At 48.2% G+C, this 26,496-nt stretch overlaps 1 protein-coding gene across 9 annotated transcripts in view; it reads left to right on the top strand.

Moving 5' to 3' along the window:
* Positions 1-26,496, top strand: part of AUTS2 (activator of transcription and developmental regulator AUTS2) — a 664,369-nt gene that overhangs the window by 591,133 nt on the left and 46,740 nt on the right. For all 9 annotated transcript variants that reach the window (XM_086859731.1, XM_086859732.1, XM_086859729.1 and 6 more), the window contains one exon: positions 17,075-17,123. In XM_086859731.1, coding sequence (XP_086715857.1) covers positions 17,075-17,123 — 49 coding nt within the window. The remainder of the gene's footprint in view (positions 1-17,074; positions 17,124-26,496) is intronic.

Here is a 26,496-nt window from a genome sequence, read left to right as displayed (position 1 = left end):
GGATTTCCAGGTACATCCTGAAAGCAGTTCCTTCCTCTTGTACAGTTCCAACAACATCATTAAAAAAAAAAATCTTGTCCTTTGTACTTCCTCCCCCCTTCATACATGCACACATCTTGTAGTAAATTCATTTTTCAGTCCTGACTTTGTGCAAACACAATGTTGTGCTGCAAGCATTAAAAGGCAATTTAGTACTCAAAGGATTAAAAGCTCATGTTAAATTGAAGACTACACTTGGCATAAACATTAAAAATTGACAGAACACCCTACACATTAACTGCACCAGGCCTCCATAATTAGCATTTAAAAGTAAAACATCATTTCCTTACTGTTTCCTACTTACTCATTTATAATGCATTTATTATAATTCGGATGTGAATATGAGGCTTTCCACTATTGTCAGTCAGTAAATAAATAAAAATCCCCTTCTCCTGTTGGAAACAGGGGCCTGCACACGAGGCCTGTGGGATGAATGGTTTGTTAATCCAAATCTCAAACGCGTGATGAATCAGCAGTGACTAACTAACCTCATTCCAGCTCTAATTCTCTTCCTGAGCATCCATGGAGAAAGCTCGGGCTCGGCAGCTTCCACTGGCATCAGCACAGGGAACACGGGATAAACTCTGCTTCTTGGGATTTGGATGGATTGTGTTGGGTCTAGTGCTGTGCAATGTGGGAAAATAGATATATGGTTCATCCTGTAATGTGGAAAATTTGCTGTGGATTGGAATTGGAATGCAAAAGGAAAAGAATGAGGAAGCCAATCTCGTTAGGGAAGCGGAAAAGAGGGACTAGCAGACATTAAAGGGATAGCACTTTGGTGACTTGTGTTATTTTGGGATGAGATGGTGTTTTGTTCATCCACAGCAGTCCAGACGTTCTTTGGTGTTTTGGGATTTTTGGAAGGTGAGGTGGCCAAGTGCTGGGTTCCAGCTCACTCCTGTGAGTGATTTAAATCATGTCCTGTCTCTGGCTGGCCTGACATTGCCTGTGGAACACCTGGCCTGAGGCTTTCTTCTCATCCCACATCCCCTGAAACCACTTTCCTGTACTTCCAACAAATCTATCTGGCTTCAGCCAGACCTCATCCACAGCTCTAGACTGACTGGAAGAATTTTAATTAGGCTGCTTATATCAGCCTGGGTCCCATTTGATCAAGATCCTGGATTGCCAGAGGAAGTCTCCACCTGCAGAGCTGGCTCAGTGGGCAGAGCTTCTCCCTCTCCAGCACAAAGATCTCTGCTCTGCTGCTCACAGCAGCCACCCTCAGCTGAGTCTGGCTTTCCACTGCAGCTCAGGTCAGACCCTGGCCCAAATCTCTGGGTGTGCAGATTCAAGGCCGTGAGGAGGGGACCACGACACTTCTGTGAGCAGCCACCACTGCCCCTTCACCTCTGGAAACGTGGCCACATGCAAATGATCCTGCAGAAGCCTCAGCATTGCCTCTGCACGCCTTGCTGACATGATGAATCCCTTTTTGTTCCTGCTCCGAGGCCTCACATCATCTCCACGTCCTCCAGGCTCGCTGCTGTGCGGAAGACAAGACCACGTTTTGTTCAGCCCCTGTGAAATGCAATTAGAAGGCCCTCCACAGCCAGCAGGAGCTGAAGTTAAAAGGAGAGAGAGGGGAAAAAAGGGACCTCCCCGCTGGCCAGCAGTGTGCTGGCTTTGAAGTCCTGGGCCATCTTTTGTGTCCCCGCTCCGAGGGCCTTTAATCAGGACCTTTGCCTCGTCATTCGGGGGGGACAAACCCCACACAGTTGGTGGGGCTGTCCCTGTGTGTGCCAGGAAGAAAAGTCTTTGTCAGAAATTTCCACTGACCCAAGCACTTTGTTTCTTTGTCTCTCCCAGACGACGTTTGAACTAAAAAGAAGACCAAAACTCTGGTCTGTGCTAACAGTATTTTAATGGGGAGCCCCGGTGACTTCTCGGAGCCTCCCTGCCAGGCCCAAGGCGGAGACCAGGCCTTTGGTCTGAAGGCCTCTTAAAATAAAACCAGCTCAGGCAGCTTTTTATAACCTTCTCCTGTGTCTGTGTCCTGGCTGATACAAAGAGCCTCACACCATAATATTGCAGCATGCTGCTAAGCAAAAACACTTAATTCTCACATTATGTAATGCCGTGTGGACAGAACCCAGAATGGTGAACCTCTTGTTTTTTTGTTATTTGCACAGCAGCGAGTTAGGGATCAGGTGAAACTCCCCAAAGGAATGGCCAGCAGCCCAAGCAGGAGACACTCTGAAATCTGACAGAGCTGGGAGCACGGAGCTGGCCAGCCCCACATCCCAGGGATGGAGCTGGGATGACACAGGGCTGAGTAGGAATGAGCTGTGCTCTGTTTCCTGTAGCACTTTACAGAGGAACAAAATGCTCTGAAATGCTGAGAATGATGCTAAAATTCATGTTGCCAGTGTCTTACTCATGAAGGATCTACTTAAGCTACTTTTTAAAGAGATTTTTATGTATCTGTTGCAGTCTCACTTTTCTATTGAAATATGTACACGTGGACTCATAACTATGACTTTTATTCCTCAGGAAGAGGCATAAAATAGTACTCAGTGCTTTTTAAATGATATAAAATATTTCTAAAATAACTCTTCCTTTCCAGTTAAACATTATCTCCTTAACCATTTTCCCATTCACTTTTTGATACGCTGCAGCTTTTTTCCAACCTTAAATCAGTTCCACTTTAGAAAAAGTAAACTCCTGAAAAAAGAGGGGGAGATGACAAAATTTTATAGGAACAAATAGATAACTAATGGTAATGAGATCTGGTAGCCTTTCTTACAGGTGTGTGCAGAGTAGAACATCACTGTATTATCAAAGCAGGTTAAAGTTTTATCACAGCTCTTGTGTATTTTATTAGATTCTCAAAGGACACCTCCTCCAGTAATGCCTGGAATAATCCAGGCTAGATATAGATCAGTTGATTAACTGAACCTCAGCAACAATAGCTCAGCACTGGTATAATTTTTACTCTTTCAGCTTCCTCTTCATGATCTCCCCATCATTCATTTGGATTTGTTTATTTTGCATTTGTCCCTTCCTTCTTGTAGGGTCGGACACTGATTTTGAAGCAAAGGCCAAGCCTTCATCCCTGCAGATCCTTCAGGTGTTCCATCCCATGGATGGTTACATTAGAGCAGGAATAACCCTGCCTGCTCCTGCTAACACACAAACAGCAACACAGTGCCTTGTGCAACTGTAATTACACAGCTGACACGTTAATTACTGATAGAGAGACTCCCCAATTTACCTGTGTGTTTCTAGCTGGTTTTGCTCTCTCAGTAACTGAGCCTTGCAAAGGCTCTGTCCCTAATCCAGCCAAATTTATACAATGGTGCTGAAGTCTGAATGCCAGAGCAGCCCCATTAGCTTCAAAAGGACTTCTTTTTGTTAAAAGTTAAGCAGATATTTAAGTGCTTTGCTAGCTTAGGGTCAAAGTGTTCAGCACCTTGTTGGACTGTGTCTTACCTACCTCCTCATTAAAGATACATCAGACCAGTTGGCTTGTCTTTATCAAGCAAAGAGGTGCAGCCAATTGACTTTATGTGACAGCTGAAAGTGAAGGAGATCAAGGAAGCTTGAGAGACAAAGAAGTTAGGTTTTGTTAGAATCTTAAATGAAGGAAGAATAGCGTTTGGCAAAATTGTTTCTTACTGAAAATTGTGTCAGAAGGATTTTATTTTCCAAGGACTTTTGACCAGGACTTCTGGAGAGATTTGGATTTGTGGAGGTTGGACTAGGGCAGAATCAATCTCTTATTTTGTTGTTGCCTTTTTTTGCTGTGAATGTGGTGGCCTTGCACAGAGCTCTGAGTGCAGACTCCTGCAGTCCCAGGTGAGGACGCACAGAAGAATTGGGAGTGGGTGGAAGTGTTAGTGAGGCTCTTGCATCATTCTTACAAGGGGGTTAGAAACAGCAAAAAAAAAAAGTGGTGGGCTTAATCCTGAGCACAACTAGACAGCCAGTTTCCAAGAGATCAGCTCTATGGCCTGAGTCATCTCCACTGATGAGCAGGGAGGGATTTTCTCCTTTAGCTGCAGCATTAGCTTGATAGTTCTCACGATACAAATTATAAGGTCATTTGCGTTTCTATTCCTGCTAATGATTATATGAAGAAATAATTTGTTTTCAAAACAAGGCTGTGCTTGTGCTTCACCTGGCAGGGTGAAGTCAGCACCTGTGTGTGATGGACCCCTTGGTTCCACAGCTGTGAGCTCCTGGATGTGGTTCTGCTCTCACCAAACAGTGCAGGAAACTGGGCAGCCTTCGGTTTTTGGCACTGCCTGCACTGGTGTTGACTGGTGTTCCTCCTCTGGGGAGTGGGAAGCAGCCATAGCCTCTGTGTGCTGTTGGTTGTCCTGCCTCTTGGGCTGCAGGGGCAGAGCTGGGTTCCCCAGGACAGCTGCATTTTGGGCTGATTTTAGGCAATTTTCTCTTTCTTGATGCCTGTATCAGCAGCCCTTGCTGTGGAATGGGAAGTCTCTCCCTCCCTGAGCCAAAGGTTTGCACAGGGAACTGCCCAGGTTCCTCCCATCACTTTTCCCCAGAGAAAGTGACTTTTTCTTCCTGTGCCTTCTTTTCTACATCCCAAAGCTGAGATGCAACCAGAAAATCCTTTTTTAATAAAAACCCAGCAGAAATCTAAACTGTGCAGGGTCAGGTTTACATTTCCCCTGTGTTATGATGACATCAGGGTGGAAACACAAGGCTGGGGACTTGGTGACAGCAGGCAGCTTTCCTGCCACTGCTCATTTACTGCCTTTCTGAGAGCCAGATCCTAAACACTTGAGTATTAACATGATTTCAGCTCTTAAGTAAAACTAACGAAGTCTTTTCATCTTCCCATTGAGTGACGAGCTCCTTAAGTAGATCACAAGCTTTCTGCTGCTTTGTCTGAGTGAGGAGGAAAACTTTAATTGTTCCCATCTTCTAGTGCAGGTATTGATTAATTAAATGTATTAGCAAAGATCTTGGCCTACTTTTTTGCACCATCAAACAAGTACTTAATGACTATATTACTATGAAAATGGCATTGCTTTAAAGCATTGCATTGGAGCCCCTTTGTACTTTGCTTTCATTTCATCTTTTTTTTTTTTCTTATCCCATTATGAACAATAAAGTTTCTCCTGTTAGTATAACACAGAGGAAGGGAAGGGAGCCAGAGAGGAGCTCTCAGCTGAGGGATCCCATCTGGGCCAGGCTGGAGCTGTGGCAGTGGGATGTCCCCAGGCAGGAGGATGTGCTGCCAGATGGGGAGGCTCTCTGCAAGTGCAGGCAGGTCAGGGAGCAAATGTTAGATGGTAAATCTGTATAATTTACTCTAATTTAGCATTTGGTGGGTAGAAAGATGAATATGACTCACATGCTAAGAGGGAGAAGGCATGTTTATGAGGAGCAGAACTAATAGGTCTGTGTGAGATAAAGAACACTGCCTCCCACCTCATTTAATCACTTTCTTCCTTTGGGTCCCATTTGTAGAATCTCACTTACTTGCACTTTTATACCTACCTGTAGTTCTGCCTCATCCCACCTCACAGCCCTGTGCTCACCAAAGTGTATCTAGGAATCCCAGAACTGTTTGGGTTGGACCTCAGGGCCCCTCCAGTGCCACCCCTGCCATGGCAGGGACACCTTCCCCTGTCCCAGGTGCTCCAAACCCATCCAGCCTGGCCTTGGGCACTGCCAGGGATCCAGGGGCAGCCCCAGCTGCTCTGGGCCATCCATTCAGCCCCTCACCACCTTCACAAGGAAGAATTTCTTCCCAATTTCCTGTCTAAATCTCCCCTCCTCCAGTAAAGCCATCCCCCTTAGCACATCCTACATCCTGCACAAAGGCTCTGTATTTTGCACACTTGCTGAATGGCAAATCCACGTGAATCTGCCCCAATTCACACACACTGTCAGGGCCCATAATTGCCCTCAGGTTTTAAATGCATCTTCTCATGTTCTATCCAGGACTTCTTGGAAATCCTACCTTTTCCTGGCCTCCACATGCACCTGGAGCTGGTGTTGCTCAGCCTCCCCAGTTTGCACCTTGCCAGGCTGTGAGGTTGTGCTAAATGATTTCATTTTACAGCACTTCGAGTGTTCATACAAAGTCATTAAGATCTGACACCAATTTGGTGCTTTCAGTCTTGATGTTTTTACCCCACCTGTCTTTGTGCCTCCCAACAGTGACCAAAGCCAAGCGGGGCTTCACTGCCTGCAATGACAAAGCTTTTCTTGCTGCAAAGGAGAAATTGTTATTGCAGAACACTTCATAAACTGTAAACTTGGAATTAAGGCTCAACATTTTATAGTACCAGCACTGGGAAGTCCCATGTCTGTGACTAAAATGTGTGCCATGGCGACAATAACACTTGGGTTTTATGCAATGCTGAAAGTTGAGGCGCAGAGAAATGAAATGAGAGCCCAACTGCCTTCATCTCCAGGGAAAACCTGAAAATACACCCACAGCTGCTGGGCCACACTCACCTGAAATAAAATTCACATTAGCAGCCTCTGCAGACAGGTAGGTTGAGGGCTTTGCTGCCCAGGAGTGACTCGGGTCCCATGTTGGGTGGGAGGAGTGCAGAAACGCAGCTGAGTCGCTTAAAATAGCCAGAAAAGGACCCTTAGTCCTTTCTTGCCTTGTTCCCTTCACATTCACAAATGTTCATCTCTATCTCTCCTTTTTTCCATCCTTCCTAGGGGCGATGACTGACAGATTAATATATGTCTAGCTACGTGTCTTAGAAATCAAAAGGAAGGTGCTGTCAGAATCGCTTGTCAGAAAATGAGATTAGGCACACTTGTCATTTGCTGAGGATTGCAGTCTTTCAGAGATAAGGTTGCATTTAATGAGTGTAAAAAGCCTCCTTGTGAAAAAGGGGGTGGTGCAGGAGAGAGAGAATGATTATTTTTCTGGTGTCAGCTGAGTGCTTTATCATATAACTTGATAGTGTGGCACCCTGGCAGGCACTGATAATGGCTGCTGGGGCTATTGCACCTCTTCAGCTGCTCTGCAGCTTCAAAAGTGATGACTTGTTACCTGCTTTTAAACTCCTCTTGGATGTGGAAACCCACTATCCTGGGGGAAAGAAGCAAAAGCATGTACAGTGTGTTTTAAAGAAAGACCTGTGAAAACACACAGCATAAAGGGAACGTGCTAAATGTATAGCCACTTTCCCCAGCAAACTAGAAAGAATACTCAGCGGGTTTCGGTGAAATATGGAACTTGTCTGACAAGTGAAGGATAACTAATGAGAAACAGAGCTGTATCCCACTGAAACCAATTGTGTTTTGTTATGGAAAATATTTATCAAGTCCTTTTTTTTTTTTTTTTTTTTTTTTTCATTTGTTGGTTCTCCTAACAGTGCCATAATAACTCCTCTTACGGATGTGATTCGGTTTCTCTCATATGCATCTCAGTTATTTAAATCTGCAGTGGGGTGGGTGATTTTTGGTTATCAATTGGATATTATCATCTTGTACATGAATATTTTAGGTGAATGCTTCATTCATCAAAGTAATGGTCATTCTTTTGCCAAGTTAATGTCTTTGCATGGTTTAGAAGCTGGCTAAAGGTACAGATTTATTGTTCATAATCTACTTTCTAAATATGAGCTGACAGTCAAAAATGGAATTTATCTGCTCAGCAGAAGAGCCCCTGCATTAGCTATGTTTTTGCAACAGTATTTCTTGCCTTGGCATACCTCTTTGAAAATTATCCTTGGAAGAGGAGATTTCTGTCGTATATTCTTCTCATCAAATGAGATGTGATTTTCATTATTTTGCTTGAATGTTAGAAAATGAAAGAAATTACTTGATTGGTTTATGGTGCTGATTCAGCACTTTCTGGACTAAAAATGACCTGGACGACAGAATGGGATTACAGCACGCAATAATGGATGCTTTATTTGGTGATAAGAAAGTCTTTTCTTCTGACTGAGAAGAAGAGAATGAAAAATATTTCTCTTATTAGGTGATTCAGTACCCAGATATTGACAGACAAATTAATTTGAAATACTTCTTCAGTTGCAGAACGTGCTAGCAGGCAGAAATCAGGGGAGGATAATGGCCACAGCCTGAAAGTGGTGCATTTATGAACTGCACAACAGAAGTGCTGGTGGATGGGGAAGAATTTATATTTTCTCCTCTCACCCAGTGATAGGATGTGATGTTCCTGGTTGGACTGCAGGCTGGATAGCAGCTCAGAGCCCAGCGAGGTCTCCAGGAGCTACACCCAGCCAATCCATGGTGTCTTTAGTAACTCAGAATTCAAACCCCAGGGAGGGTTTTAGAGGAAGAGATAAAATGCAGGCATTTCCTGATGGAAAAGTTACAGCCAGGATTCTCACTCTTCGTGGTAGTTGGAGGGAAGGAAAGATGGCTGTGGTGTTCACCTGAAGGAATTCACATTGTTTGGAGAAGCCTGGGAGAGAAATGGCTTCACACACGTAGGACAGTTAGGATTTGTCTTTGGTTCAGTGACTGGGTTCAGAAAATTATCCAGGTGTGCAAATCTGGGCTAAATTCTGTCCTTGAAGCAGTGGAGACCACATAGTATTTTATTAGGGCCAAGATGTAAGGATGGGGAAGAGAGAGCAGCCCTATTGTTCCCTGAGCCCCAGTTTTTATCTTTGTTTCCATTTGAAACCCTAATCATAAAACTGCCTGCAGAGCGGTTGCCTTGCTGTTCCTCTAAATGAGAATTCCAGCTTTTATGCTAATTCAGTTTCAGGTTTCTTTGAACCTGCAGTTTATGGGCCTCTGCTTAAAACTGCAATCTGTTCTGCATAAAAGAAGGGATTACAAAGGGGTTTAGTTTTGCAAATGCTGCAGAAAAATAAAAATAATAAAAAAGTTGCACTGTCATTAATATGTTCCCGCAGAAGTTTTCTGCTTTGTCAAATGAAAAGCAGAGATTTACCCTGGGATGTTCAGCATGCAGAGCTCTGTTCCCCTCGGAAAGGGCCATTTGCTGGTTGTGTCCCCCTTTGCCAGTGCCCTGTCCCTGCTGGAGGGGACGCTGAGGGAGCATCACTGCCAGGAGCCCCCGGCGCTTGTCCCAGGGCTGGGGGGCTCCCAGACATCCCCCCAGTCCAGCAGAGCCCACCCTCACCACCAGCTCCTTCTCCTGGCATCTCTCATCACCTTTTTACAGCCACACCAGCTGTGGTTCTGCTCTCCAGAGGTCACTCTGGGGAACAGGTCCTTTTCTTGCACCTCTCAAACTGTTTAAGTACCTTCTGCTTGGGACATTATGCCGTGGCTTGCTGTTCACAGCCATAAAATTCCACTGATAGCTCCATAAATTCTTTTCTTGGGGAAAGGATCCTGCATCTCTTATCCAGTAATAGGCAAAATCTTGTATGTTTTCAAAGCATTATGGAAGGCTTTCTAAGGCACCGTACTCGTGCTCCAAAGTCAGATACCACGGTGTCTTTTGGGAAGGTTAGCAACTCAATGGAAACATAAATGTTTCCAGGCTTTGACAGAATACCAAAGAATTGGAATATCCACTTTTTATGCTGCCAGGAAAAAAGCTGTAGAACCTTCCAGGTGAGGTGAAGTTTGCCATAAATAATTTAATCCAATATAATCTGCTGTAATTTCAATATTCGTTTGCTTCTTGTGCCAGAGATGGATAATTCTTCTTTGGAATTACTCTGTGACTTGGAAGCAAATGTCTGCTTCCCTGCCTGCTGTCTGGGCAGCTTTAGGTCATTTTTATAAAATACTTGGATCTGAAAACCTCTTCCAGAGAGTGAAAGATCTTGAAATTACTTTTGATCCAAGTTCAATGCACTTCATTTGGCTGCTGTTGTGGCAGAAACAAATGTCGACACTGACAGAGACCACAGACAGATGAAAAAAAATTCTGGCAAGGTCCCAGATAGATAAGAGACAGAAGGTTTCAAAAACCTATCCAGGCATAACCTAAAGCACAGGAAAGTATTGCTGTCAGGAGAGGGGGAAGCTTGATCCAAAGGCATTCAAATCACTGTGGGGAGGAGGGGTCCTTTGATTTAATTTGGCTTTGAGTGAATTTCTGAACTCCAAATCTCTCATTCAGAATTGTGCAACGCATTTTGTCCGTGTGTAATTTTGTAGCAGGAAAACAGAGGTCCTCAATTTATCTCTAAGGCACAAATAATGAACATAATGAGGCCCAGAGCCCTGCCAATAAATCCTCACAGCCCCAGGGAGATGAGCAGGTAAATGCATTTCTGATTCTGTGTGTGCTGAGATTTCAGGTGTGGCATGTGGTTAACACTGGAAAAATCCAGTACAGACAAGCCTGTTGTTTAATAAATTAAAGTCTTGTGAGGCACCTAGGCTTTAATTAGACCCATTCTTACCATGTCAGGATGTGGAAAGTCTTGACCAAGGTGCTCATAGACTGCATGAGCTGCCACACCTTGGTGCTGTGCATTTAATTGCTCGTCCAGGTACAGCCTCACCATCGGTCCATGGAGCCCCCAAGCGCTGTGGTTGTACAGAGAACACTCTGCCAGCTTAATGCCTTTATCAATTTCTTTTTGGTGGGGACTGGAATCTGCACTCAAGCAACATCCATGGCCAAAGGGCTGCAATGGCTCCTGGCCACTGCCCACCTTTGGTTCCAGAGACCAGACCCGAAGCCAGTTCTGTTGGGTTTGTAAGAGGAGAGGAAAACTACCTCTCTGATAGCACAGGATTATCTTTGCAGTATATATTTATTAGATGCAAATATATATTAGATGTAAAAACACATGAAAGTTTAACAGCCAAAGTCCATGCTCAGTTATGGTGTGGAAATGTGGGGATAAGTTACTCAGCTGGACAGTCCTGGAGAACTCATTGCCATACCAGGGTCTGAGGTTGGCCACAGTTCTTTGATTTTCCAGTGGAGACCACTTGTCCCAGTTTCAGGAAAGCGTTCCAGCCTGGACCAGCCACGGCACGGAGGCACTGTGGTGTCTGCAGGCACGGTGTGACCCAGGAGCTCTGCTGGCTGTGCTCATCTCCTGGGGAGCATTATCGTTCCCATTACTGTACATCTTCCCTGTCCCAGCAGAAACCAGCACACTCAGTGGGACTGCACCTCGGATAAGAATCCTGGAGAAGCCACTGAAGGGGAAAACTGAAATGGATTCTTAAATGTATCATATGGTGATGGGATGAGGAACAAAGGGGAAATATTTGCATAAAACCGTGTAGTTCTACGTGGGTAATTGGTAGGTGCTCTTTCTTAATTACAGCACTTGTGCTTGTGTGGACAGTCAGCTCATGGTTCCCTGCTCCCCTCAGTGCTGGGGGAGAGCTCAGAGCCACCTCGGTGTCCTGCCTTCAGGAGAAGGGCTCTCAGTCCCTCGTCATCCCACGTCCCGGGGCGAGCTCGGGGCTGGGCCAGGACACAGAGCATCTTTCCAAGCTGCCCCTGGATTTGGGCACATGGCTGTAATCCCTCACCATCGTCAGGTGAGGCCGAGCAGGCACACACAGCTCTTGCTCTGCACTTCTTTTCTGGCTGGTACAGGTAGTTCCCATCTTTTCCTTAGGAGAATCACCTCCTCCAGGCTGAGTTCTACCACACGAGTTGGGGTGAGCAGGACTTGCCAACCCTGTTCCTGAGGATTTAGCTCAAACTCAAGTGGAACCCACGGGAGTTTAATTCCATTAGCACTCCTAGCCCAGTATGGATTTGAAACCCATTTCCACGTTTGAAATCTTGAAAACACTCCCTGGGCACGGTCTTGCAAGCCTGTAAATCCCCTCTTAGCACCTATCCCTTTCCCAGGAAACATCTCACCGTATGGAGCTAGTGTGCCAATGTGCATAACTGCCTCTCATCTTCCCAGGAAGCATCATTTGGCTCCGAGTGCTGCGCTTCAGTGAATTATCATTTATATCATCACGTATCTGTGCGTTTATTTTCCACGGTGGCCATTACTAATGGTGCTCTGCACTTAAGGCAAACCTCCAGCGAGTGGGAAATGCAGTGTCCGTGGACAATCAGCGCTGGAAGCAGTCCGGCGGCTCTCTGCATGGGGGGCTCAGAGAGAAAGCACGGCTCAGCGAGCAGCACCCTGCCTGCAGCTGGGGACATCGGCTTTAACCACTTCAAAAAGAAAACCCGTTAAAACCAAAACAAAAAAAAATAATTGCTAAGCGCAAGGCGATGTTTTCCAGCGTGCTTTGGTCCCGCGGAGCTCTAGGGAGCGATGCTCGTGGAGCTTTGGCTCCAGTGAGTGATGCTCTCGCCATCCCGGGCCAGGGGGGTCTGTCCGGCTCGGCGGGTCCCTCGCAGCCGCTACCGGAGGCTCCGCACCGGCTCCCGCGGAGCCTCCCCCGGCCGCTCGGGCCGGCCCCGCCGCGGGGAGCGGAGCGGGAGCGGGAGCGGAACGGGAGCGGAACGGGAGCGGAGCGGGAGCGGAACGGGAGCGGGAGCGGAACGGGAGCGGAGCGGGAGCGGAGCGGGAGCGGAACGGGAACGGGAGCGGAGCGGGAGCGGAACGGGAACGGGAGCGGAACGGGAACGGGAGCGGAGCGGGAGCGGAGCGGGAGCGGAACGGGAACGGGAGCGGAACGGGAGCGGAGCCTCCCCCGGCCGCTCGGGCCGGCCCCGCCGCGGGAGCCGCTCGGAGCCGCTCGGAGCCGCTCGGAGGCGCTCGGAGCCGCTCGGAGCGGGGCGGGGCGGGGCCGGGGGAGGGCGGAGCCGGTGGCGGCGGCGGCGGCTTCGGGAGCGCCGCGCAGTGCGGAGCGGAGCCGGGCGGCGAGAGGGTCCGGCCGGAGCGGAGCGGAGCGGCCGCCCCGCGGGGATTACAGGCTTGCGAGGCTGTCTCGGAGGGGCCGGGGCCGGGCCGCCGCCTCTCCCCCATGGAATTCACCTGAGCGCGGCCGCGACGGGAGGGACGGCGCCCGGCGGGAGCCCGCTTTGGCTCGGGAGAGGACGGGCATGACTTTTTAAGCAAAACAAAAACAATCGGCCCCCCCAAACGCCCCGGCAAACGGCGGAAGGGAAGCCACCGAGCCGCCCGAAGGAAGGGACGCGCCGCCGCCGGCGCTGGAGCGGCGGAGCGAGGGAGGGAGCGAGGGAGGGAGGAGGCGCCGCGGCCGCACCGCCCCGCACCGCCCCGCAGCCGGAGGTGCCGCCGCTGCCCCCGGCCGCCGCCGCACATGCTTTCCTTTGTCCTGCTGCCGCTCGCCTAGCGCCAGCCCCGCGCTCCCCGCACGCCTCGCTCCGGCCGGGAAGCCTCGCGCGGGAGCGGGGAAGGAGCTCGGCGGCCCGCTGAAGGATGCCCGCCCGGCCGCTGAGGGATGCCCGCCCGGCGGCCCGCGCTCCCGGCCCGCGGAGCCGCCTCCCCGGCCAGGATTAGTTGGGGTTTGGCCGCGGGACGCTGAGAGCAGCGCTGGATCCGAGTTGCCGCTCCCGCACCGCCATGAGCCGCGGGCCGGCCCCGCCGAGCCCCCGCAGCGCAGGTAAGCACCGGGCCGTGCCGGCAGTGAGTCAGGCTGCGCTGTCTGCACAGGAAATATTTTACTCATACATCCCCTCCAACGGCAGCGCATTCCTCGGTGAGGGAAAAATACTCTTCGGGTCATTTTTTTTCCTCTGCGGTTTGTTGGGTGTTTTTTTTTTTTTTTTCTTTAAGCTCAGGGATTGCTGACTTGTTTCATTTCGCGGTGGAAAGGATTAAGCTGCGCTTGGTAAGGAGGGGATTTGCAAGGGAAAACGGCCCGAGTGCGAGGAAGGGAGCTGTGTGTCAGCATCTCCGTGCCCGAGACACCGGGGATGCTCCTCGGGCAGAGCAGCCCGGATAACCCCGTGAGTGACACCCCCGTGAGTGACACCCCCGTGAGTGACACCCCCGTGAGTGACACCCCCGTGAGTGACACCCCCGTGAGTGACAACCCCGTGAGTGACGCCCCCGTGAGTGACACCCCCGGATACCCAGTGAGTGATGCCCCCGTGAGTGATGCCCCCGGACAGCCCCGTGAGTGACACCCCCGTGAGTGACACCCCCGGACACCCCCGTGAGTGATGCCCCCGTCAGTGATGCCCCCGTGAGTGGTACCCGCGTGAGTGATACCCCCGATACCCGAGTGATACCCCCGATACCCGAGTGATACCCCCGGACAGCCCCGTGAGTGGTACCCCCGTGAGTGGTACCCCCGTGAGTGATACCCCCGTGAGTGATACCCCCGTGAGTGATACCCCCGTGAGTGATACCCCCGTGAGTGGTACCCCCGTGAGTGATGCCCCCGTGAGTGATACCCCCGGATACCCCCGTGAGTGACAGCCCCGGATACCCCCGTGAGTGACAGCCCCGGATAACCCGAGCTGGGAGTGCTCGAGACAGACCCGGCGGGATCGGGATAAAGGGGAGAGAGAAGAGAGTTGCGCTCGGCCGGTGTAAGGGAAGGGAGCGCCGAGCATCAGCTTCGGCCACATCGCACATAGAGGCACTTTGTTGTCTGCGCCCATTCCTGTCAGCACCGAGCAGGGTTTGAGACTCAATTTCATCCTTCTGGGGTAGTAGCGAGTTGTTGCGGGTTTTTGAATCAGCTGAGGTTTTTTGTTCCTTTAGTGCTGTTGCGTGATGTGACTGCCTAGCTGTGGGAAAATAAAATGATTTGCGTGGAAATTGGCACACAGTGTGTCTGCTGACAGAGATTGTGCTCGCCTCTGTATCCTCCGTATGCTACATCACCCTAATTGCTATTTTGTATTTAAAACCCAATTTTTAAGTAAGGAAACGGGCAGGCCAAGTTCATCTCACGGTTCCAGCCAGCGTTTGGGTTATTTTCATGGTCACGCAGGCAGTGTGGCTATTTCAAGTTGCTCTTCCATTCGGCTGTGTGTGGTCAGCAATGCAGAATGAGCTCTTGGACGAGCTTTGTCTTTGTAAATAATTTTTTTGTAAAAGAATTCCTTTTTTAGACGGATGTTTCATGGTTAATCACCTGCCAGGCTGCTCCGGAGGAATCTGTTGGAGGTGTGCCTCTTCCAGGTGTGCCACTTGCAGGTGTCACAGCCCTGCTTGTGACCGGGGTATGCGGTGGCACAGGAAAGGATTGCACCTGAAAAACCGTGGCTTAAAAAAAAACCCCTCTCGGTTCAGGCTTGGCGTTAGAGCAAACTTGGTAAAAAGATGTTTTCCTCTTTGTAGCGCTTGGAAAAATCAAGCGAATGGGAAACACGGAGCTGTGCTGTCTCGAAACAGTAAAATAAAGTAATAGCTGAAACTGTAAGAAGTTTGTTTGGTTTTTAATACTGGATTTTCTTTCTAAAAAGAAGGACTGGTTCAGAGTTCTGACTTCAGAGAAAAGCTGCATTTGAGAAGACAACAACAGCTGAAATTCACCGGGAAAGATTATTTTTAAGCAGGCTGATTGGCGAGGGTAGGAAAGCATTGAGCAATTGTTGGACTAATACTGGGCTGCCCTTTAAAGCACATGGCTTTCTTCATCTCTTCAATTTCTGAATATGTTATTCACATATTTTCATTAATTTAGAGAAAGTCGTCACTGAATAATAAATCCATCATTGGGTAATAAATCCAGTGTTTACAAGGTATTTAATTGAGACGAAATGCACCAGCTCGGCTTTCAAATAAGCCAGCAGTAATCTAGTAAAATTTGTCTAAAAGTCTGAAAAATAATAAGGCTATTTTTAATAATTAATCCTAGAAATCCTGTCTGTCACTAACTTGAGGGCAAACAGTTTTTTCCAGGGTTTTCCTGTGCTGTGATGCCCAGTCTGAGCCGTGTCTGCTCGTTTATCGGGAGTTTCACATCCAAGTTTGTAGTGCAGACGAGGTAGCGAACGTATATGTTGATTGTCTGGTGATTTTTATCTGATTTTTGAATAGAGAAAATCCTTCCCTTTAAAAAAAAAAAAATAAACAAACCCACAGCCCGCTTTCCAAACAGTGTTTTCAATTACTGTTCCTGAAGCCAGCAAGAAAACAGTTTCTAGGGAAGAATGAAAATCTTTCTCAAGTGTTGTGTTTTAACCCCCTTTGCAGTGTTCTGCTCCTGAGCACGTTTTCCCTGTGTTTTCCAAGCTGTTTGTGCTGTTTCTCAGCAGCTCTGGGCTCCAGTTTGGAATCGAGTGTTTTTTGCGGGTGCAGAGGTGGGAGAAGTTTGAGCTGAGCTGCCCGTGTGTGTTTTGTGTGTGCCCAAACACAGCAGCACACAGCTGCCAGAAACTCAGTCCTTTTGGGCTCGGGCTCTTTGAAAAATGAACATTTTCAGTGTTCCTCCCCTGCCTGGCTGGAATTTCTTAAAGGGGGGCAGATCAGTGATTTTGTGGGAAACTGAAATAAAGCTTTTTATATGGTGGAGAGCTGAGCTGGCACCCTGGCATGGAAACAGCAGGAACAGGCAAGCCACTAACACAATATTGAGGGGAAAAACCTCCGTGGATAGAGGTGGCTTGATGAAAAAGAAAAGGTTTATTAGTTTACACAGCGAGGTGTCAGAAATCAGTGATTCTGAGGAAGCTGACGTGGAAATACGCGCTGATCCTAAATACTGACACGCTCTTTATCTTTCAAATTGCAACAGCAATTTAGAAAATTACTGACCTAAGTTATCAACGCTGCTTTGAAGGTGGTAAAAATCGAATGTTCGCACAGCAGGGATCCCAAAAATACCTGAAAAATTAATTAAGAAATCTGCAGTTGTGGAAATTCCCGAGACTGGGCTGGCTGGTTGGAAATCACGACTCTTCTCCATTGCAAAATCAATGTCGGAATGTATTGGATAATGGCAGTACAAAGATACAGTGTCTGTGCGGCTAATGTTGGAGAAAAAGGCCATTTCTTTATGAAATAGAGCCTTTCCAAAGAAATCTCTGCACTGCAGGGCGGCGAAGCACAGCCTAACAGCACCACCTGATGGACAGGGGCTCTGCCATGCCTGGGTTTGTCTCCTGGTTTGTTTCCCTGAAATTCACACACACACCTCTCTGCCTGTGCATAAATACAGCGCCGTGCCTTCGGAAATCTATCACTGCTACAAAATGTAACTGCTTTTTTTTTTTTTTTTTTCTTTTTCTTTCTTTTTTTTTTTTTTTTTTTTTTTATTGGTCTTTCAGGCATCTGATGCCAGCTCTGAGAAACTGTTCAACGCTGTCACAAATAAAGGTAAGGCTGCAATTCACATCCCAAACAGATTTATTTTCCTTTTTTTTCCCCACACGTTTCTTTTCATGCCAATTTCAATGGGAGATGAAATGTGACTTGTCTTGCAGAAATGTCGCAATCAGCTTGTTAGTGCTTTTTATGTTTCTCTGGGTTTCAGACGTGTTCTGTATGCTTGGTAATTGCTTTGCTTAATATAAAATATAGGCTTTAAATAATGCATTGCCTGCCAGGTCAGAATTAATTTAAATAACAATATTAAGGAATAGTTTATTTTACAAATGGCTTTAATTTAAGCTCATTTAAATAACTGTAAGAGTTTTCAAAATGTTTTAACTTGATTGTTACTCATCAGCTCCGTGATAGACGTGGAATTATGAATAGCCAATTTGCACTGCTGACAGTAATAACCAGCCAACGTTTAGTATTCACAGGATAATAGTCATAAACCATGGCTTACTGTGCTGTGTGCTTTCTGTGGAGTTAATAAATGATAGAGAGGGCCACATTTAAATATTCAGTATCCCATTAATTTCTTCCAAACAGCAATCCAAAGACAGAGTGGCTAATGATCTAACAGCACATGAAGGGAAAGGCTCGCTCAGCGCCCGTGAGCTGCCGTGCTGGGCCTGCAGAGCCCTGAAAGGCTTTGGGGGAATCCTTTGGGTGGAATCCTCTTTTTTGATCTGCTTGCTGTTTCTGCAAGGAGGGTGTAGGGAGCAGCCCCAGGCATGGGTTTCACAAACAAGTGTAATTCAAAGCCTTGAAATTATTTTTTTTCTGGTTTTTACCCCAGTGTCCTGCGCGTGGGAAGCGCCTGGGAAGGGGTGAGCTCCTACCTGCAAAGCTGGGGTTTTGTCCCATGGGGTTTGGAGCACTCGAGTCACTCTGAGCTGGAAGAGGCAGATTGGACTGGTTTGAAACTGGGCTGTGTTTTGTTTGCTGGGTGTGGATTCGCTCAGTGTTTGCCCTGTGTGCTTCTCCCTGGTTTGGTTCCTCACTCCAGCGAGTCACTGCAGTGCTTCTCTGTGCTTTTCAGTTCCACCGAGCTGTGGTGGTTTAACTGGGGACAGACTGTGACCCCGTTACCTTCGGAATTCCCATGCTGCTGCTTCTGAAGGCTTCTGCTGCATATTGAATTATACCTGGATTTAATTGCATTACGGATCCATAGTCCTGTGTTTCATGTATTAGCATCCTCTGGAAGTACAGTCTGGATTATTTCTGTGGTCTAACCAGGTTATCTCACTTGGCAAGCCGATTTATCCTTTGTGATTAATGGCACTTACAGGTTCCCCAGGCCCTTCTGGAGACTGAGAGTAGGTGGCACAGCCACTAGAAGGGAAGAGCTTCGTGTCTGGAGTGACCCCAGGCCCCCAAACTACATGTGACTGCATCTTTATTTTGCTAATTTGCTGTAAAAGGCTTTGGCGTTTGAGCAGCCCTTTCCTGGGGCTGGGCAGGAGCAGCCCCACATTCCTGCTGCAGGCCTGTAACCAGGGTGAGGTGACTGATGAAGAGTAGGCCCCTCTTCCTCTTCTTTGCTTTTCTTTTTTGACTCAAACACATTTCCCACATTCTTATTGCTGTTTACTTACGGGGCTTGATTCGTGGCATCCCTTTGGATGTGAATACCCATGCTTGACAGGGAGCCTTTTCTTCCGAGGTACTTTTCTTTGGTGATTTAGTTCCCTTGAAAGGATTAGGGTTTCTTTGTGTAGCCTAAAATCAACATGGGCTTTTCGAAGCTTTGCTTGGGAAACCGTACACAAATAAGCTTTTTAGTTGATGGTAGATTATTCCTTTGCCCCTTATTTCCATCAAAATGGCATCTTTCTTTTCTCCTCCTGAGTTTCCCCTTAAAGCCATATGCTAATTCCTGTTGGTAACATGAATGACAAGGGAGGAATCAATGCAAATCCAGGTGCGGCCAAACTAGGCTGGCTGGTATTTTCTTTTTTTTTTTTTCTTTTCCCTTACCCTCTTTTTTTATTTTTTTTTCCACTGGGAGAAAGAGATTAAGGGGAAAGAGAACGGAAAAAGCATTGGGGACAGTTTTGTCAAAGGGATTAGCATTCAGACTACAAAATATCAGGAAAAGAAGCTGAGAAAAGCTCCCCTGTTTGGAGATAATGTCAGTAATTGCTGGCAGGCAGGTGCTGGGCTCTCTGCCGGGGCTGGGGGGCTGTTCTTGCTCTGAGTGCCTGCCCTGGGGAGCTCCAGGTGCCTGGGGGCTGTCAGTTTGATAAATTCCCACTTCAGGTTCCCTCTCAGGCTGTTGGTGTCCAAGCCAGCTCTTCCCCACTGCGTTGTCCACGGCTGCTTTTGCCAAAAGCAATAAAAGTCACTCGTAAGAAAGGTCAGATTTGCATTGGGTAAATCATGATGGAACCTTCCAAGCTGGGAGGGCTGGGCAGGCTGACAGCGTCCAGCCCTCGGAGTCCTCTTGGGTGTCCCACAGACACCCGTGTCTCACACACTGCTTGGGTTCTTCTTGCCTTTTTTAAAATTTTTTTAGTATTATTCATAACTGAGGTAGCAGAAAATACAGAAGTAGTGTATTTTTGGAGCAGGTACAAATCCTGAAGCATTTTACATCTCTTATATATATTTTGTCCCCTTTCTGTCATTTCGTTGTGGACTTCAAGGCTTAAGATGTGCTCGGGCTCAAGGAGTGATGGATTAGTGTGGATGTGCAATGTGGAGCAGTCCCTTCCCCAGAAACACTAAGAATTTAAAAAATCCAGAGTCCAAATCCCTCCCAGCCCTCTCTGGAAGAGCTGCCCCACGCCCTCTGAGAGTTCCACCTCAGCACCATTGATCCCAGCCACAGTACAGGGTTTCTGCACGAATTTTTGTAACGTGACTTCTCACCACAATTAAATCCCATTATCTCTCAATAATTTAAATGCACACATCTGAAGCTGCAGAGCAGGCAGCTCCTACTACGACTGTGTGGTTCATTTATGTTAACTCCCTCCTACATACCCCTGGAAAACAGCTTTTCCTGAAGGGAGAAACGAGTCCCAAAGTGGTGAAGTTTTCATTTGTGCTGTATATTGAAGTTTGCCTTTGATCAGAAGCACAATTGGGCTGTTAGAGCTTTTTATGTTCAAATTGTTTACAGGATGTTCATGTAAACTTTATGAATCCTTCTGCTGCGTGGCACCACCAGCTGTCAGGGAAATATTTACACTCTCAGCTGGAGGCAGATCAAGGCATGTGGGTTACGAGGCTTCAGCGGTGGCTGGAACACCAGTCAGATCAAGCCCTGGCTTCTTAGGTGGTTCTACAGCAATATCCTGCCCTAGAAAAAACAGGCATGTGGTTGTTTCTCCCCTTGGCTTCTGAGGTGAAGCATTTCTTGAGGATGCTCTACAACATCTGTTTCTGTAAACAAGCAGGAGCTAAAGCTGGCAATTCCTTCCCTGCTGATCCCTTCGCAGGAGATCCTTGGCTGTGGAGAGTGAGCTCCCCACGGCATCTGGAGCTGCATGGGAGCGGATCCAGCACTGCAGGCAGCTCTGGTGACATGGTCAGTGTGCCAGGACACTGCCAGGGCACAGCCAGGACACTGCCAGGGCTCAGCTAGGACACAGCCAGGGCACAGCCAGGGCACTGCCAGGACACTGCCAGGGCACTGCCAGGGCACTGCCAGGGCACTGCCAGGGCTCTGCCAGGGCTCTGCCAGGGCACAGCCAGGGCACTGCCAGGACACAGCCAGGACACTGCCAGGACACTGCCAGGACACTGCCAGGGCACTGCCAGGGCACAGCCAGGGCACAGCCAGGACACTGCCAGGGCTCTGCCAGGGCTCAGCCAGGACACAGCCAGGACACAGCCAGGACACAGCCAGGGCACTGCCAGGACACAGCCAGGGCACTGCCAGGACACAGCCAGGACACTGCCAGGACACTGCCAGGGCACTGCCAGGGCACTGCCAGGGCACAGCCAGGGCACAGCCAGGGTGACAGCGGTGTCTCCTCGCTTGCTGGCTTTGAGAGGTGTCCATGGTGGCTTTGGATCACTGTTTTGCTGGTGTTCTGTGGCCTTCAAATGCCTTTTCAGCCCATGGGGAAGTTGAGTGTGTCATTAGGGAGAGGCTGAGCACTGGGAGAAGCTGTGGGTTTGGAGAGCCTGGGTTCCTGGTACCCCTGAGTTAGATGAGAACAGCTGCCGGGTCACTTCACTCCTGACTTCTGAGTGAAGCAGAGAAAAAGGTGGATAAATGTCTTGATTGTGCTTTGTTCTGCTGCACAAAAGAGCGAGGCAGCCATTCCTGTGCCAGGGAGTCTTCATCTGAGCAAGGGATTTGTTCTTAGCAATTTTGTGTTTGTGCCTCTCCTAAGCACAGAGCACCCCTCTCCAGTCCTGCTCCTTTCCATGCCCTTCTCTGCGTGCTGCTGGTTCCTTGGCTGGGCTGTGGGGTGCCAGGGCTGTTCTGTAGCTTCAGGAAAAGGTCAGTGGATAATGGCATGTGCCCAGAGGGATGTACCCAGAGTCTGAGGTAGCCTCTTCCAAAAATTTCAGATTCTTGAGTTGCTAAACTTAGAAAACGGGAGCCTGGCAAAGCATCACAGGTAACTTTCAAGTTAGTAATTCAAAACAAAAGCAGAAAGCAGCCAGCATGGTCCAAGCACCTGAAGGCATTGGCTTTTCCTGCCCAAAGCAGCAGAGGGAGAAACTGGAGGTGTTGCTCTGGGCATCCCTGCCCCTTTGGGCTGGTATCAGGTTCCCTTTGTGGTCAGTTGGGGATCACGTGCCCCCAAGAGTTCATTTCAGGCTGTGGATTTTTGCAAAGTCAAGCTATTCCAGGCTAGGGAGCGAAATGACAATATTTGCCAACACAATTGTATCTCATATGGAGGGAGTATTTGTTTTGTAGATTAGCCTATATTTGATTTTCTCAGAAAAGACATCAGTGTTGGGCTGTAAAATTGTGCTAATTGTTTCAAAAGAAGGTGGAAATATTCTTGTAGGAGTGTTTTGGTGACAGAGATGCTGCCTTGCCTGTGGTTGGGGGAGTCCAGGCTGGGGCTGCTGTGAGATTTGGTGAGCAGAGCATCCTGCAGACCTCCCCTGTCTGGCCTGCTGTTAGTCTCTCCCTTGTAATAAAATGTTACTTTCTCTGAAAATCTATGTTTATTTAACTAGGTCTCTTTTTGCTTCACAATCTGGATTCCATTCAGTCAGTTACCACTCCAATTAACTAACAATTATTTAACATTAACAGTAATTACAGACGCCAGTTAAGCGCCTACAGATGTCAACTGTTAGCTTTGTACCTAATCACTCAATGAAATGGAGAAAGTTCAACAAACATCAATTAGCCAAGCAATTAGTATGAGGTAGGAAAGAGCATGTTATCGTGTGTGAGCTGATTCAATTTATTTTATTTTGTCAGTAAAACACACACAGGCAGACAAGCAGCAATAAGTTGCTGAGATTAGATAAAGCTGTATTGTTTTGCTGCTTATACAAGATTTTTTTTCCCCCCTCCTGTTCTCTCCCTTACATAGCCTCAGTGTGCTTTGGCAGGCGTTGTTATCTTATCAAACGTGTTTCATTTCCAGTGGGAGAGCACAGAATGTCACAGTGGAGGGGCTGTGTTTCCATCAGGTGTCACCTGAGCAGAGCTGCTCCAGACTCAGTCTGGCAATGGATTTAACCCAGGTTTAACCCAGGTTTAACCCAGGGCTTAGGCCAAGGGCAGCACACAATGGATCTGTGCTTGCAGGTAGCTCAGGACAGCGTGAGCTCCTTCCTGGATTTGTCATTTTGGGTTGGTTCAGGATGGGCTCGGGTTCCACAGCTCCTCTCTTGGGCTGCCAGGGGAGCACAGGGCTCTCTCCTGCTGGGAGCAGCCAGGAGCCAGCCTGAGAGAGGGAACAGCTGGCACAGGGCATTCCCAGGAGCTGCCAGCATCACCCCCAGCCCTGGAGGGGAGCAGCGGTGCCTCCATGGCACCAGGGAATGCTGTGGGGGCCCCTGTGCCCTGTGTGGCTCAGAAATAAAGTGAAAAAAAGAGAAGGGATGGACCATAAGTTAACTTTACCTAGAGAGAAATGGGTGATTCCCAGCCACCACCCAAGCTGCAGCCCCAGCCTCTCTGCCAAGGTGGTTTGAAGCCAGGAGAGCTGTGCAGAAGGTGCTCAGGGTGTGATTCTGGGGTACACGAATTGCCCAGCAAACACCCAGCTCTGCCAGCAGCCCTCACCTCCCCAGCCCTCCTCCCTGGGATCTAATGCCTCCCCACACTGGGCACAGTGGCACAGCCTCAGCAGGGGCTGTTACACAGCTACTGTCATTTTGAAAAGAAACAGCACCCCAAGATCTCCCCCACCCCACAGTTTTGACACTCTGGATGTCAGTAGGAGTTTTTCAGGGAAGCCTACAGGAATTGTGGGTTTTTTGTTCTTTTTGTTTTTTGTTGTTTTTTTAATAAAGTCTTAAAAGGTGCTTAAAACCAAAGCAAAAAGGCTTTTTTTTTTCCTTCCAGTTCTCAACTGGAGCCCAAACAGGAATACCTTTTGCTTTCAGAAAGGTTGGACAGGGTTTGGAACAGCCAGGTCTGGTGGAAGTGTCTCTGTCTGCAGCAAGGGCTGGAATGAGATGAGCTTTAAGGTCTCTTCCAACCCAAACCATTCCATGATTAATCACCACCCTGGCATTTTTTGAATGTTTCCCTGCACAAAAGGGTCCCACAAAGTCAGATGTTATTTTATCATGCAGACTGCCCACAAAAGCCCATGAAGTTCTATGAATTAGTCGTTGTTTTCTGAAGTGTGGGAATAGGAGCTGAGAACCACAGGCAGATCTCACTGTTGCTTTCCAGAATCTCAGCTTTTTTTTTTTATTTCCTAGAAAAACAGAGTCTGAACACGTGAAGAAACTCTTCAGTGTATGACCTGAGTGCAATAATATTTGTCTGAGTAGGCAGAAAAGCTGAAATCAAGCTTCCCAGTGAGAGCTGCCACGTTCCTTCTGGTGGCAAAGGAGACTTTGTGAAGGATGAAATTTTAATCTGGTGAATTTTTAGCTTTCTCAGGGCTCAGCACAGATTATCCAAAGGAAAAGGCAGGGCCTGTTTATGAAGAGAAGGAGGGGGTTGTGAGGGAGCATTTGTGGGCTCAGGGGCAGAGCAAACAGATCTGATTTGTCCTTGTTTAGGTTTCAGCTCAGTGTTGTGTGTCCTTGCTCCAGTGCCTCCAAACACTTGTTAACAGCCAGGATTTCCTTGAGTGCTCCTCTGCATGAGAGCCACAGGAACAAATCCTGGGACATCCTGGGCACTCTCAGCCTCCCAGGATCACTGAGATTTCCTTTTTTCCTCATCCCTGGGGGATGTTGGTGAATGAGAGGGACTCAAACCCCTTTTGCTGTCCCTGTCCCCAGCAGGTCCCACTCATGGGGTTCCACAAACACTGCAGGGTCTGGGGGGGCTCTGGAGAGCTGGGACCACCTGGGCCAGCCCAGGCTCTGGTGGAGGGAGATGGGGGAGAACCTGGGAAGAGGTGAAGGTGCTGCTGCAGCTCCCAAATCCTCCAGGTCACTGGGCACTTTTGGGAATCAGAGGCAAAGGAATTTGAGTGGCTGGTAATAGAAAACAGCTGCTGCAGGGCAGGTCCTGAGGAAAAACGACTCCATGGAAATGGGTCTGCCAATAATAAAGCCACAAATAAATACTTAGCTCATTTACTAGGTTGTTGGTCCCACAAGAACTGAAACTTCATTTGTTAAGAGAAGCAGCATTTAAAAATGAAAAGCAGATGAGCAAGGCCTTGTTTTTGCTGCTGCTGGCTGGGTTTATTGCTGGGGCTGTATGCCTGGGGCCCGTGCAGCTTTCAGCAGGTGTGGGAGCAGCCTGGGGACCTCAGCACCAGTTTGTTCTGTCCTGTGATAATAAATGCTGGGATTTCTTTCTTTTCTGCTTGCCTGTATTGCTGAGGTAAATGATCATTAAAATCTGACTTTGGCAGTTTTTCAGTGCCAGGCAGGACCTGCTGCCCCTGGGGAGGGGTGGGGAGCTGTGCCAGGAGCTCAACCTCAGGGGTGGGCCAGCTTTGGGATTACAAATACCAGCTCTCCTGACAGCCTGGGGGGGCACAGAGATTGCTGTCATTACAGGAATTGCTCCCCCAAGGCAGTTAATCCTCAGGTGTTTTGGTTAGGGAGGCAGGGAGACACTTGAGGCTGTGATAGATGGAAAGTCTGATGCTGAGTTTCTGACGCTCTCTGGGAGAGAACAGCTGGAATCTTTCCTCTTCCATCTGATTGCATCTAGGAGAGCTTCTTTAGGTTCTCCTGATGATCTTCCTGAGGTCTTAGCAGGTCTTACATAGTTTTCATGTGGGAGAAATGGGGTGAACTCCTGGGCTCACCTCTTCATCAGGAGAGGCAGAGGAATGATCTTGGACTTCATTCTGTTCTTCATTCATTGCCAGAAGTTCAGCCTTGTGTTTCTCACTCCCAGTCAAGCGGGTGTTGATTTAAAGGTGAGGATTGTTGCTGTATGAACAGACAGCCTCCAGAGCCTTTGGGACCTGGGAAAGATTTACCATGTGGGTGGAAACAAGGAAAGCAGTCAGGGTTTTGGAAGGAGCAGTGTGGAAGGGTTCTGCCAGGTCCTGTGAGCACATTCAGGGATGAGAACGTGCTCAGGAGCAATCCTGGAGCACCAGGTTCCTTCAGCCTCTTTCCCCACGCCAAGAGAAATCCCATGGCTGCATCAGACACATTTAAGGCAGAGTCTTTCTGAAGATGAGGTTCTTGAGCAAACAGCTCATTATAACCCAGTTCATCCTTGAGCAGCTGAAGTTATCACTCCACACACCACCTCTGGCCCTGTTTGCACAGCCCCTCACTCTGCACAGCAGGCCCACGGCCAGGACTTGTGGGAATCACTGTAATACAATTAAATGGTGATAACAATCACCTGGCAAGCTGCTGCACTTGTCTGGAAAGGGCTGGGCAAAATGTGCGTGTGGGACAAGTCTGTGCATCTTTGGAATTAATAAAAAAATTGAGTTTGTCGACAATCCAGCCTGCAGTAAATTAACACCTTGCTTAAATAGCTGACAACTTGAAGGAGGGGGTTGGTGTTTTAATACTTCAGCTTGTTTTCTCTGTCTTCACATGCCCTGTCCAGCATCTCCTCTTACTCAAATAACCTAATTGCTCTCCAGCCTTTCAGCAGCACATCAGCTTAGTGCCTTGTTGCCAAGGTGCTTGTTCACCTCAAGGCCTCATTATGTTTTGCCACTGTATCAGGGCCAAAAATAACTTGACAATACCTGCTCCATACACAGGTCTCCCAGTGACAAACAAATAATTGGGTGAAGCAAGCCCTAAGCAGAGTGAGCTGCTGTGTGCACAG

This window comes from Cyanistes caeruleus, chromosome 21 (assembly GCF_971803275.1).
Source record: "Cyanistes caeruleus chromosome 21, bCyaCae1.hap1.1, whole genome shotgun sequence".
Taxonomy (NCBI): Eukaryota; Metazoa; Chordata; class Aves; order Passeriformes; family Paridae; genus Cyanistes; species Cyanistes caeruleus.
This window is presented reverse-complemented; position numbering and strand designations above follow the sequence as displayed.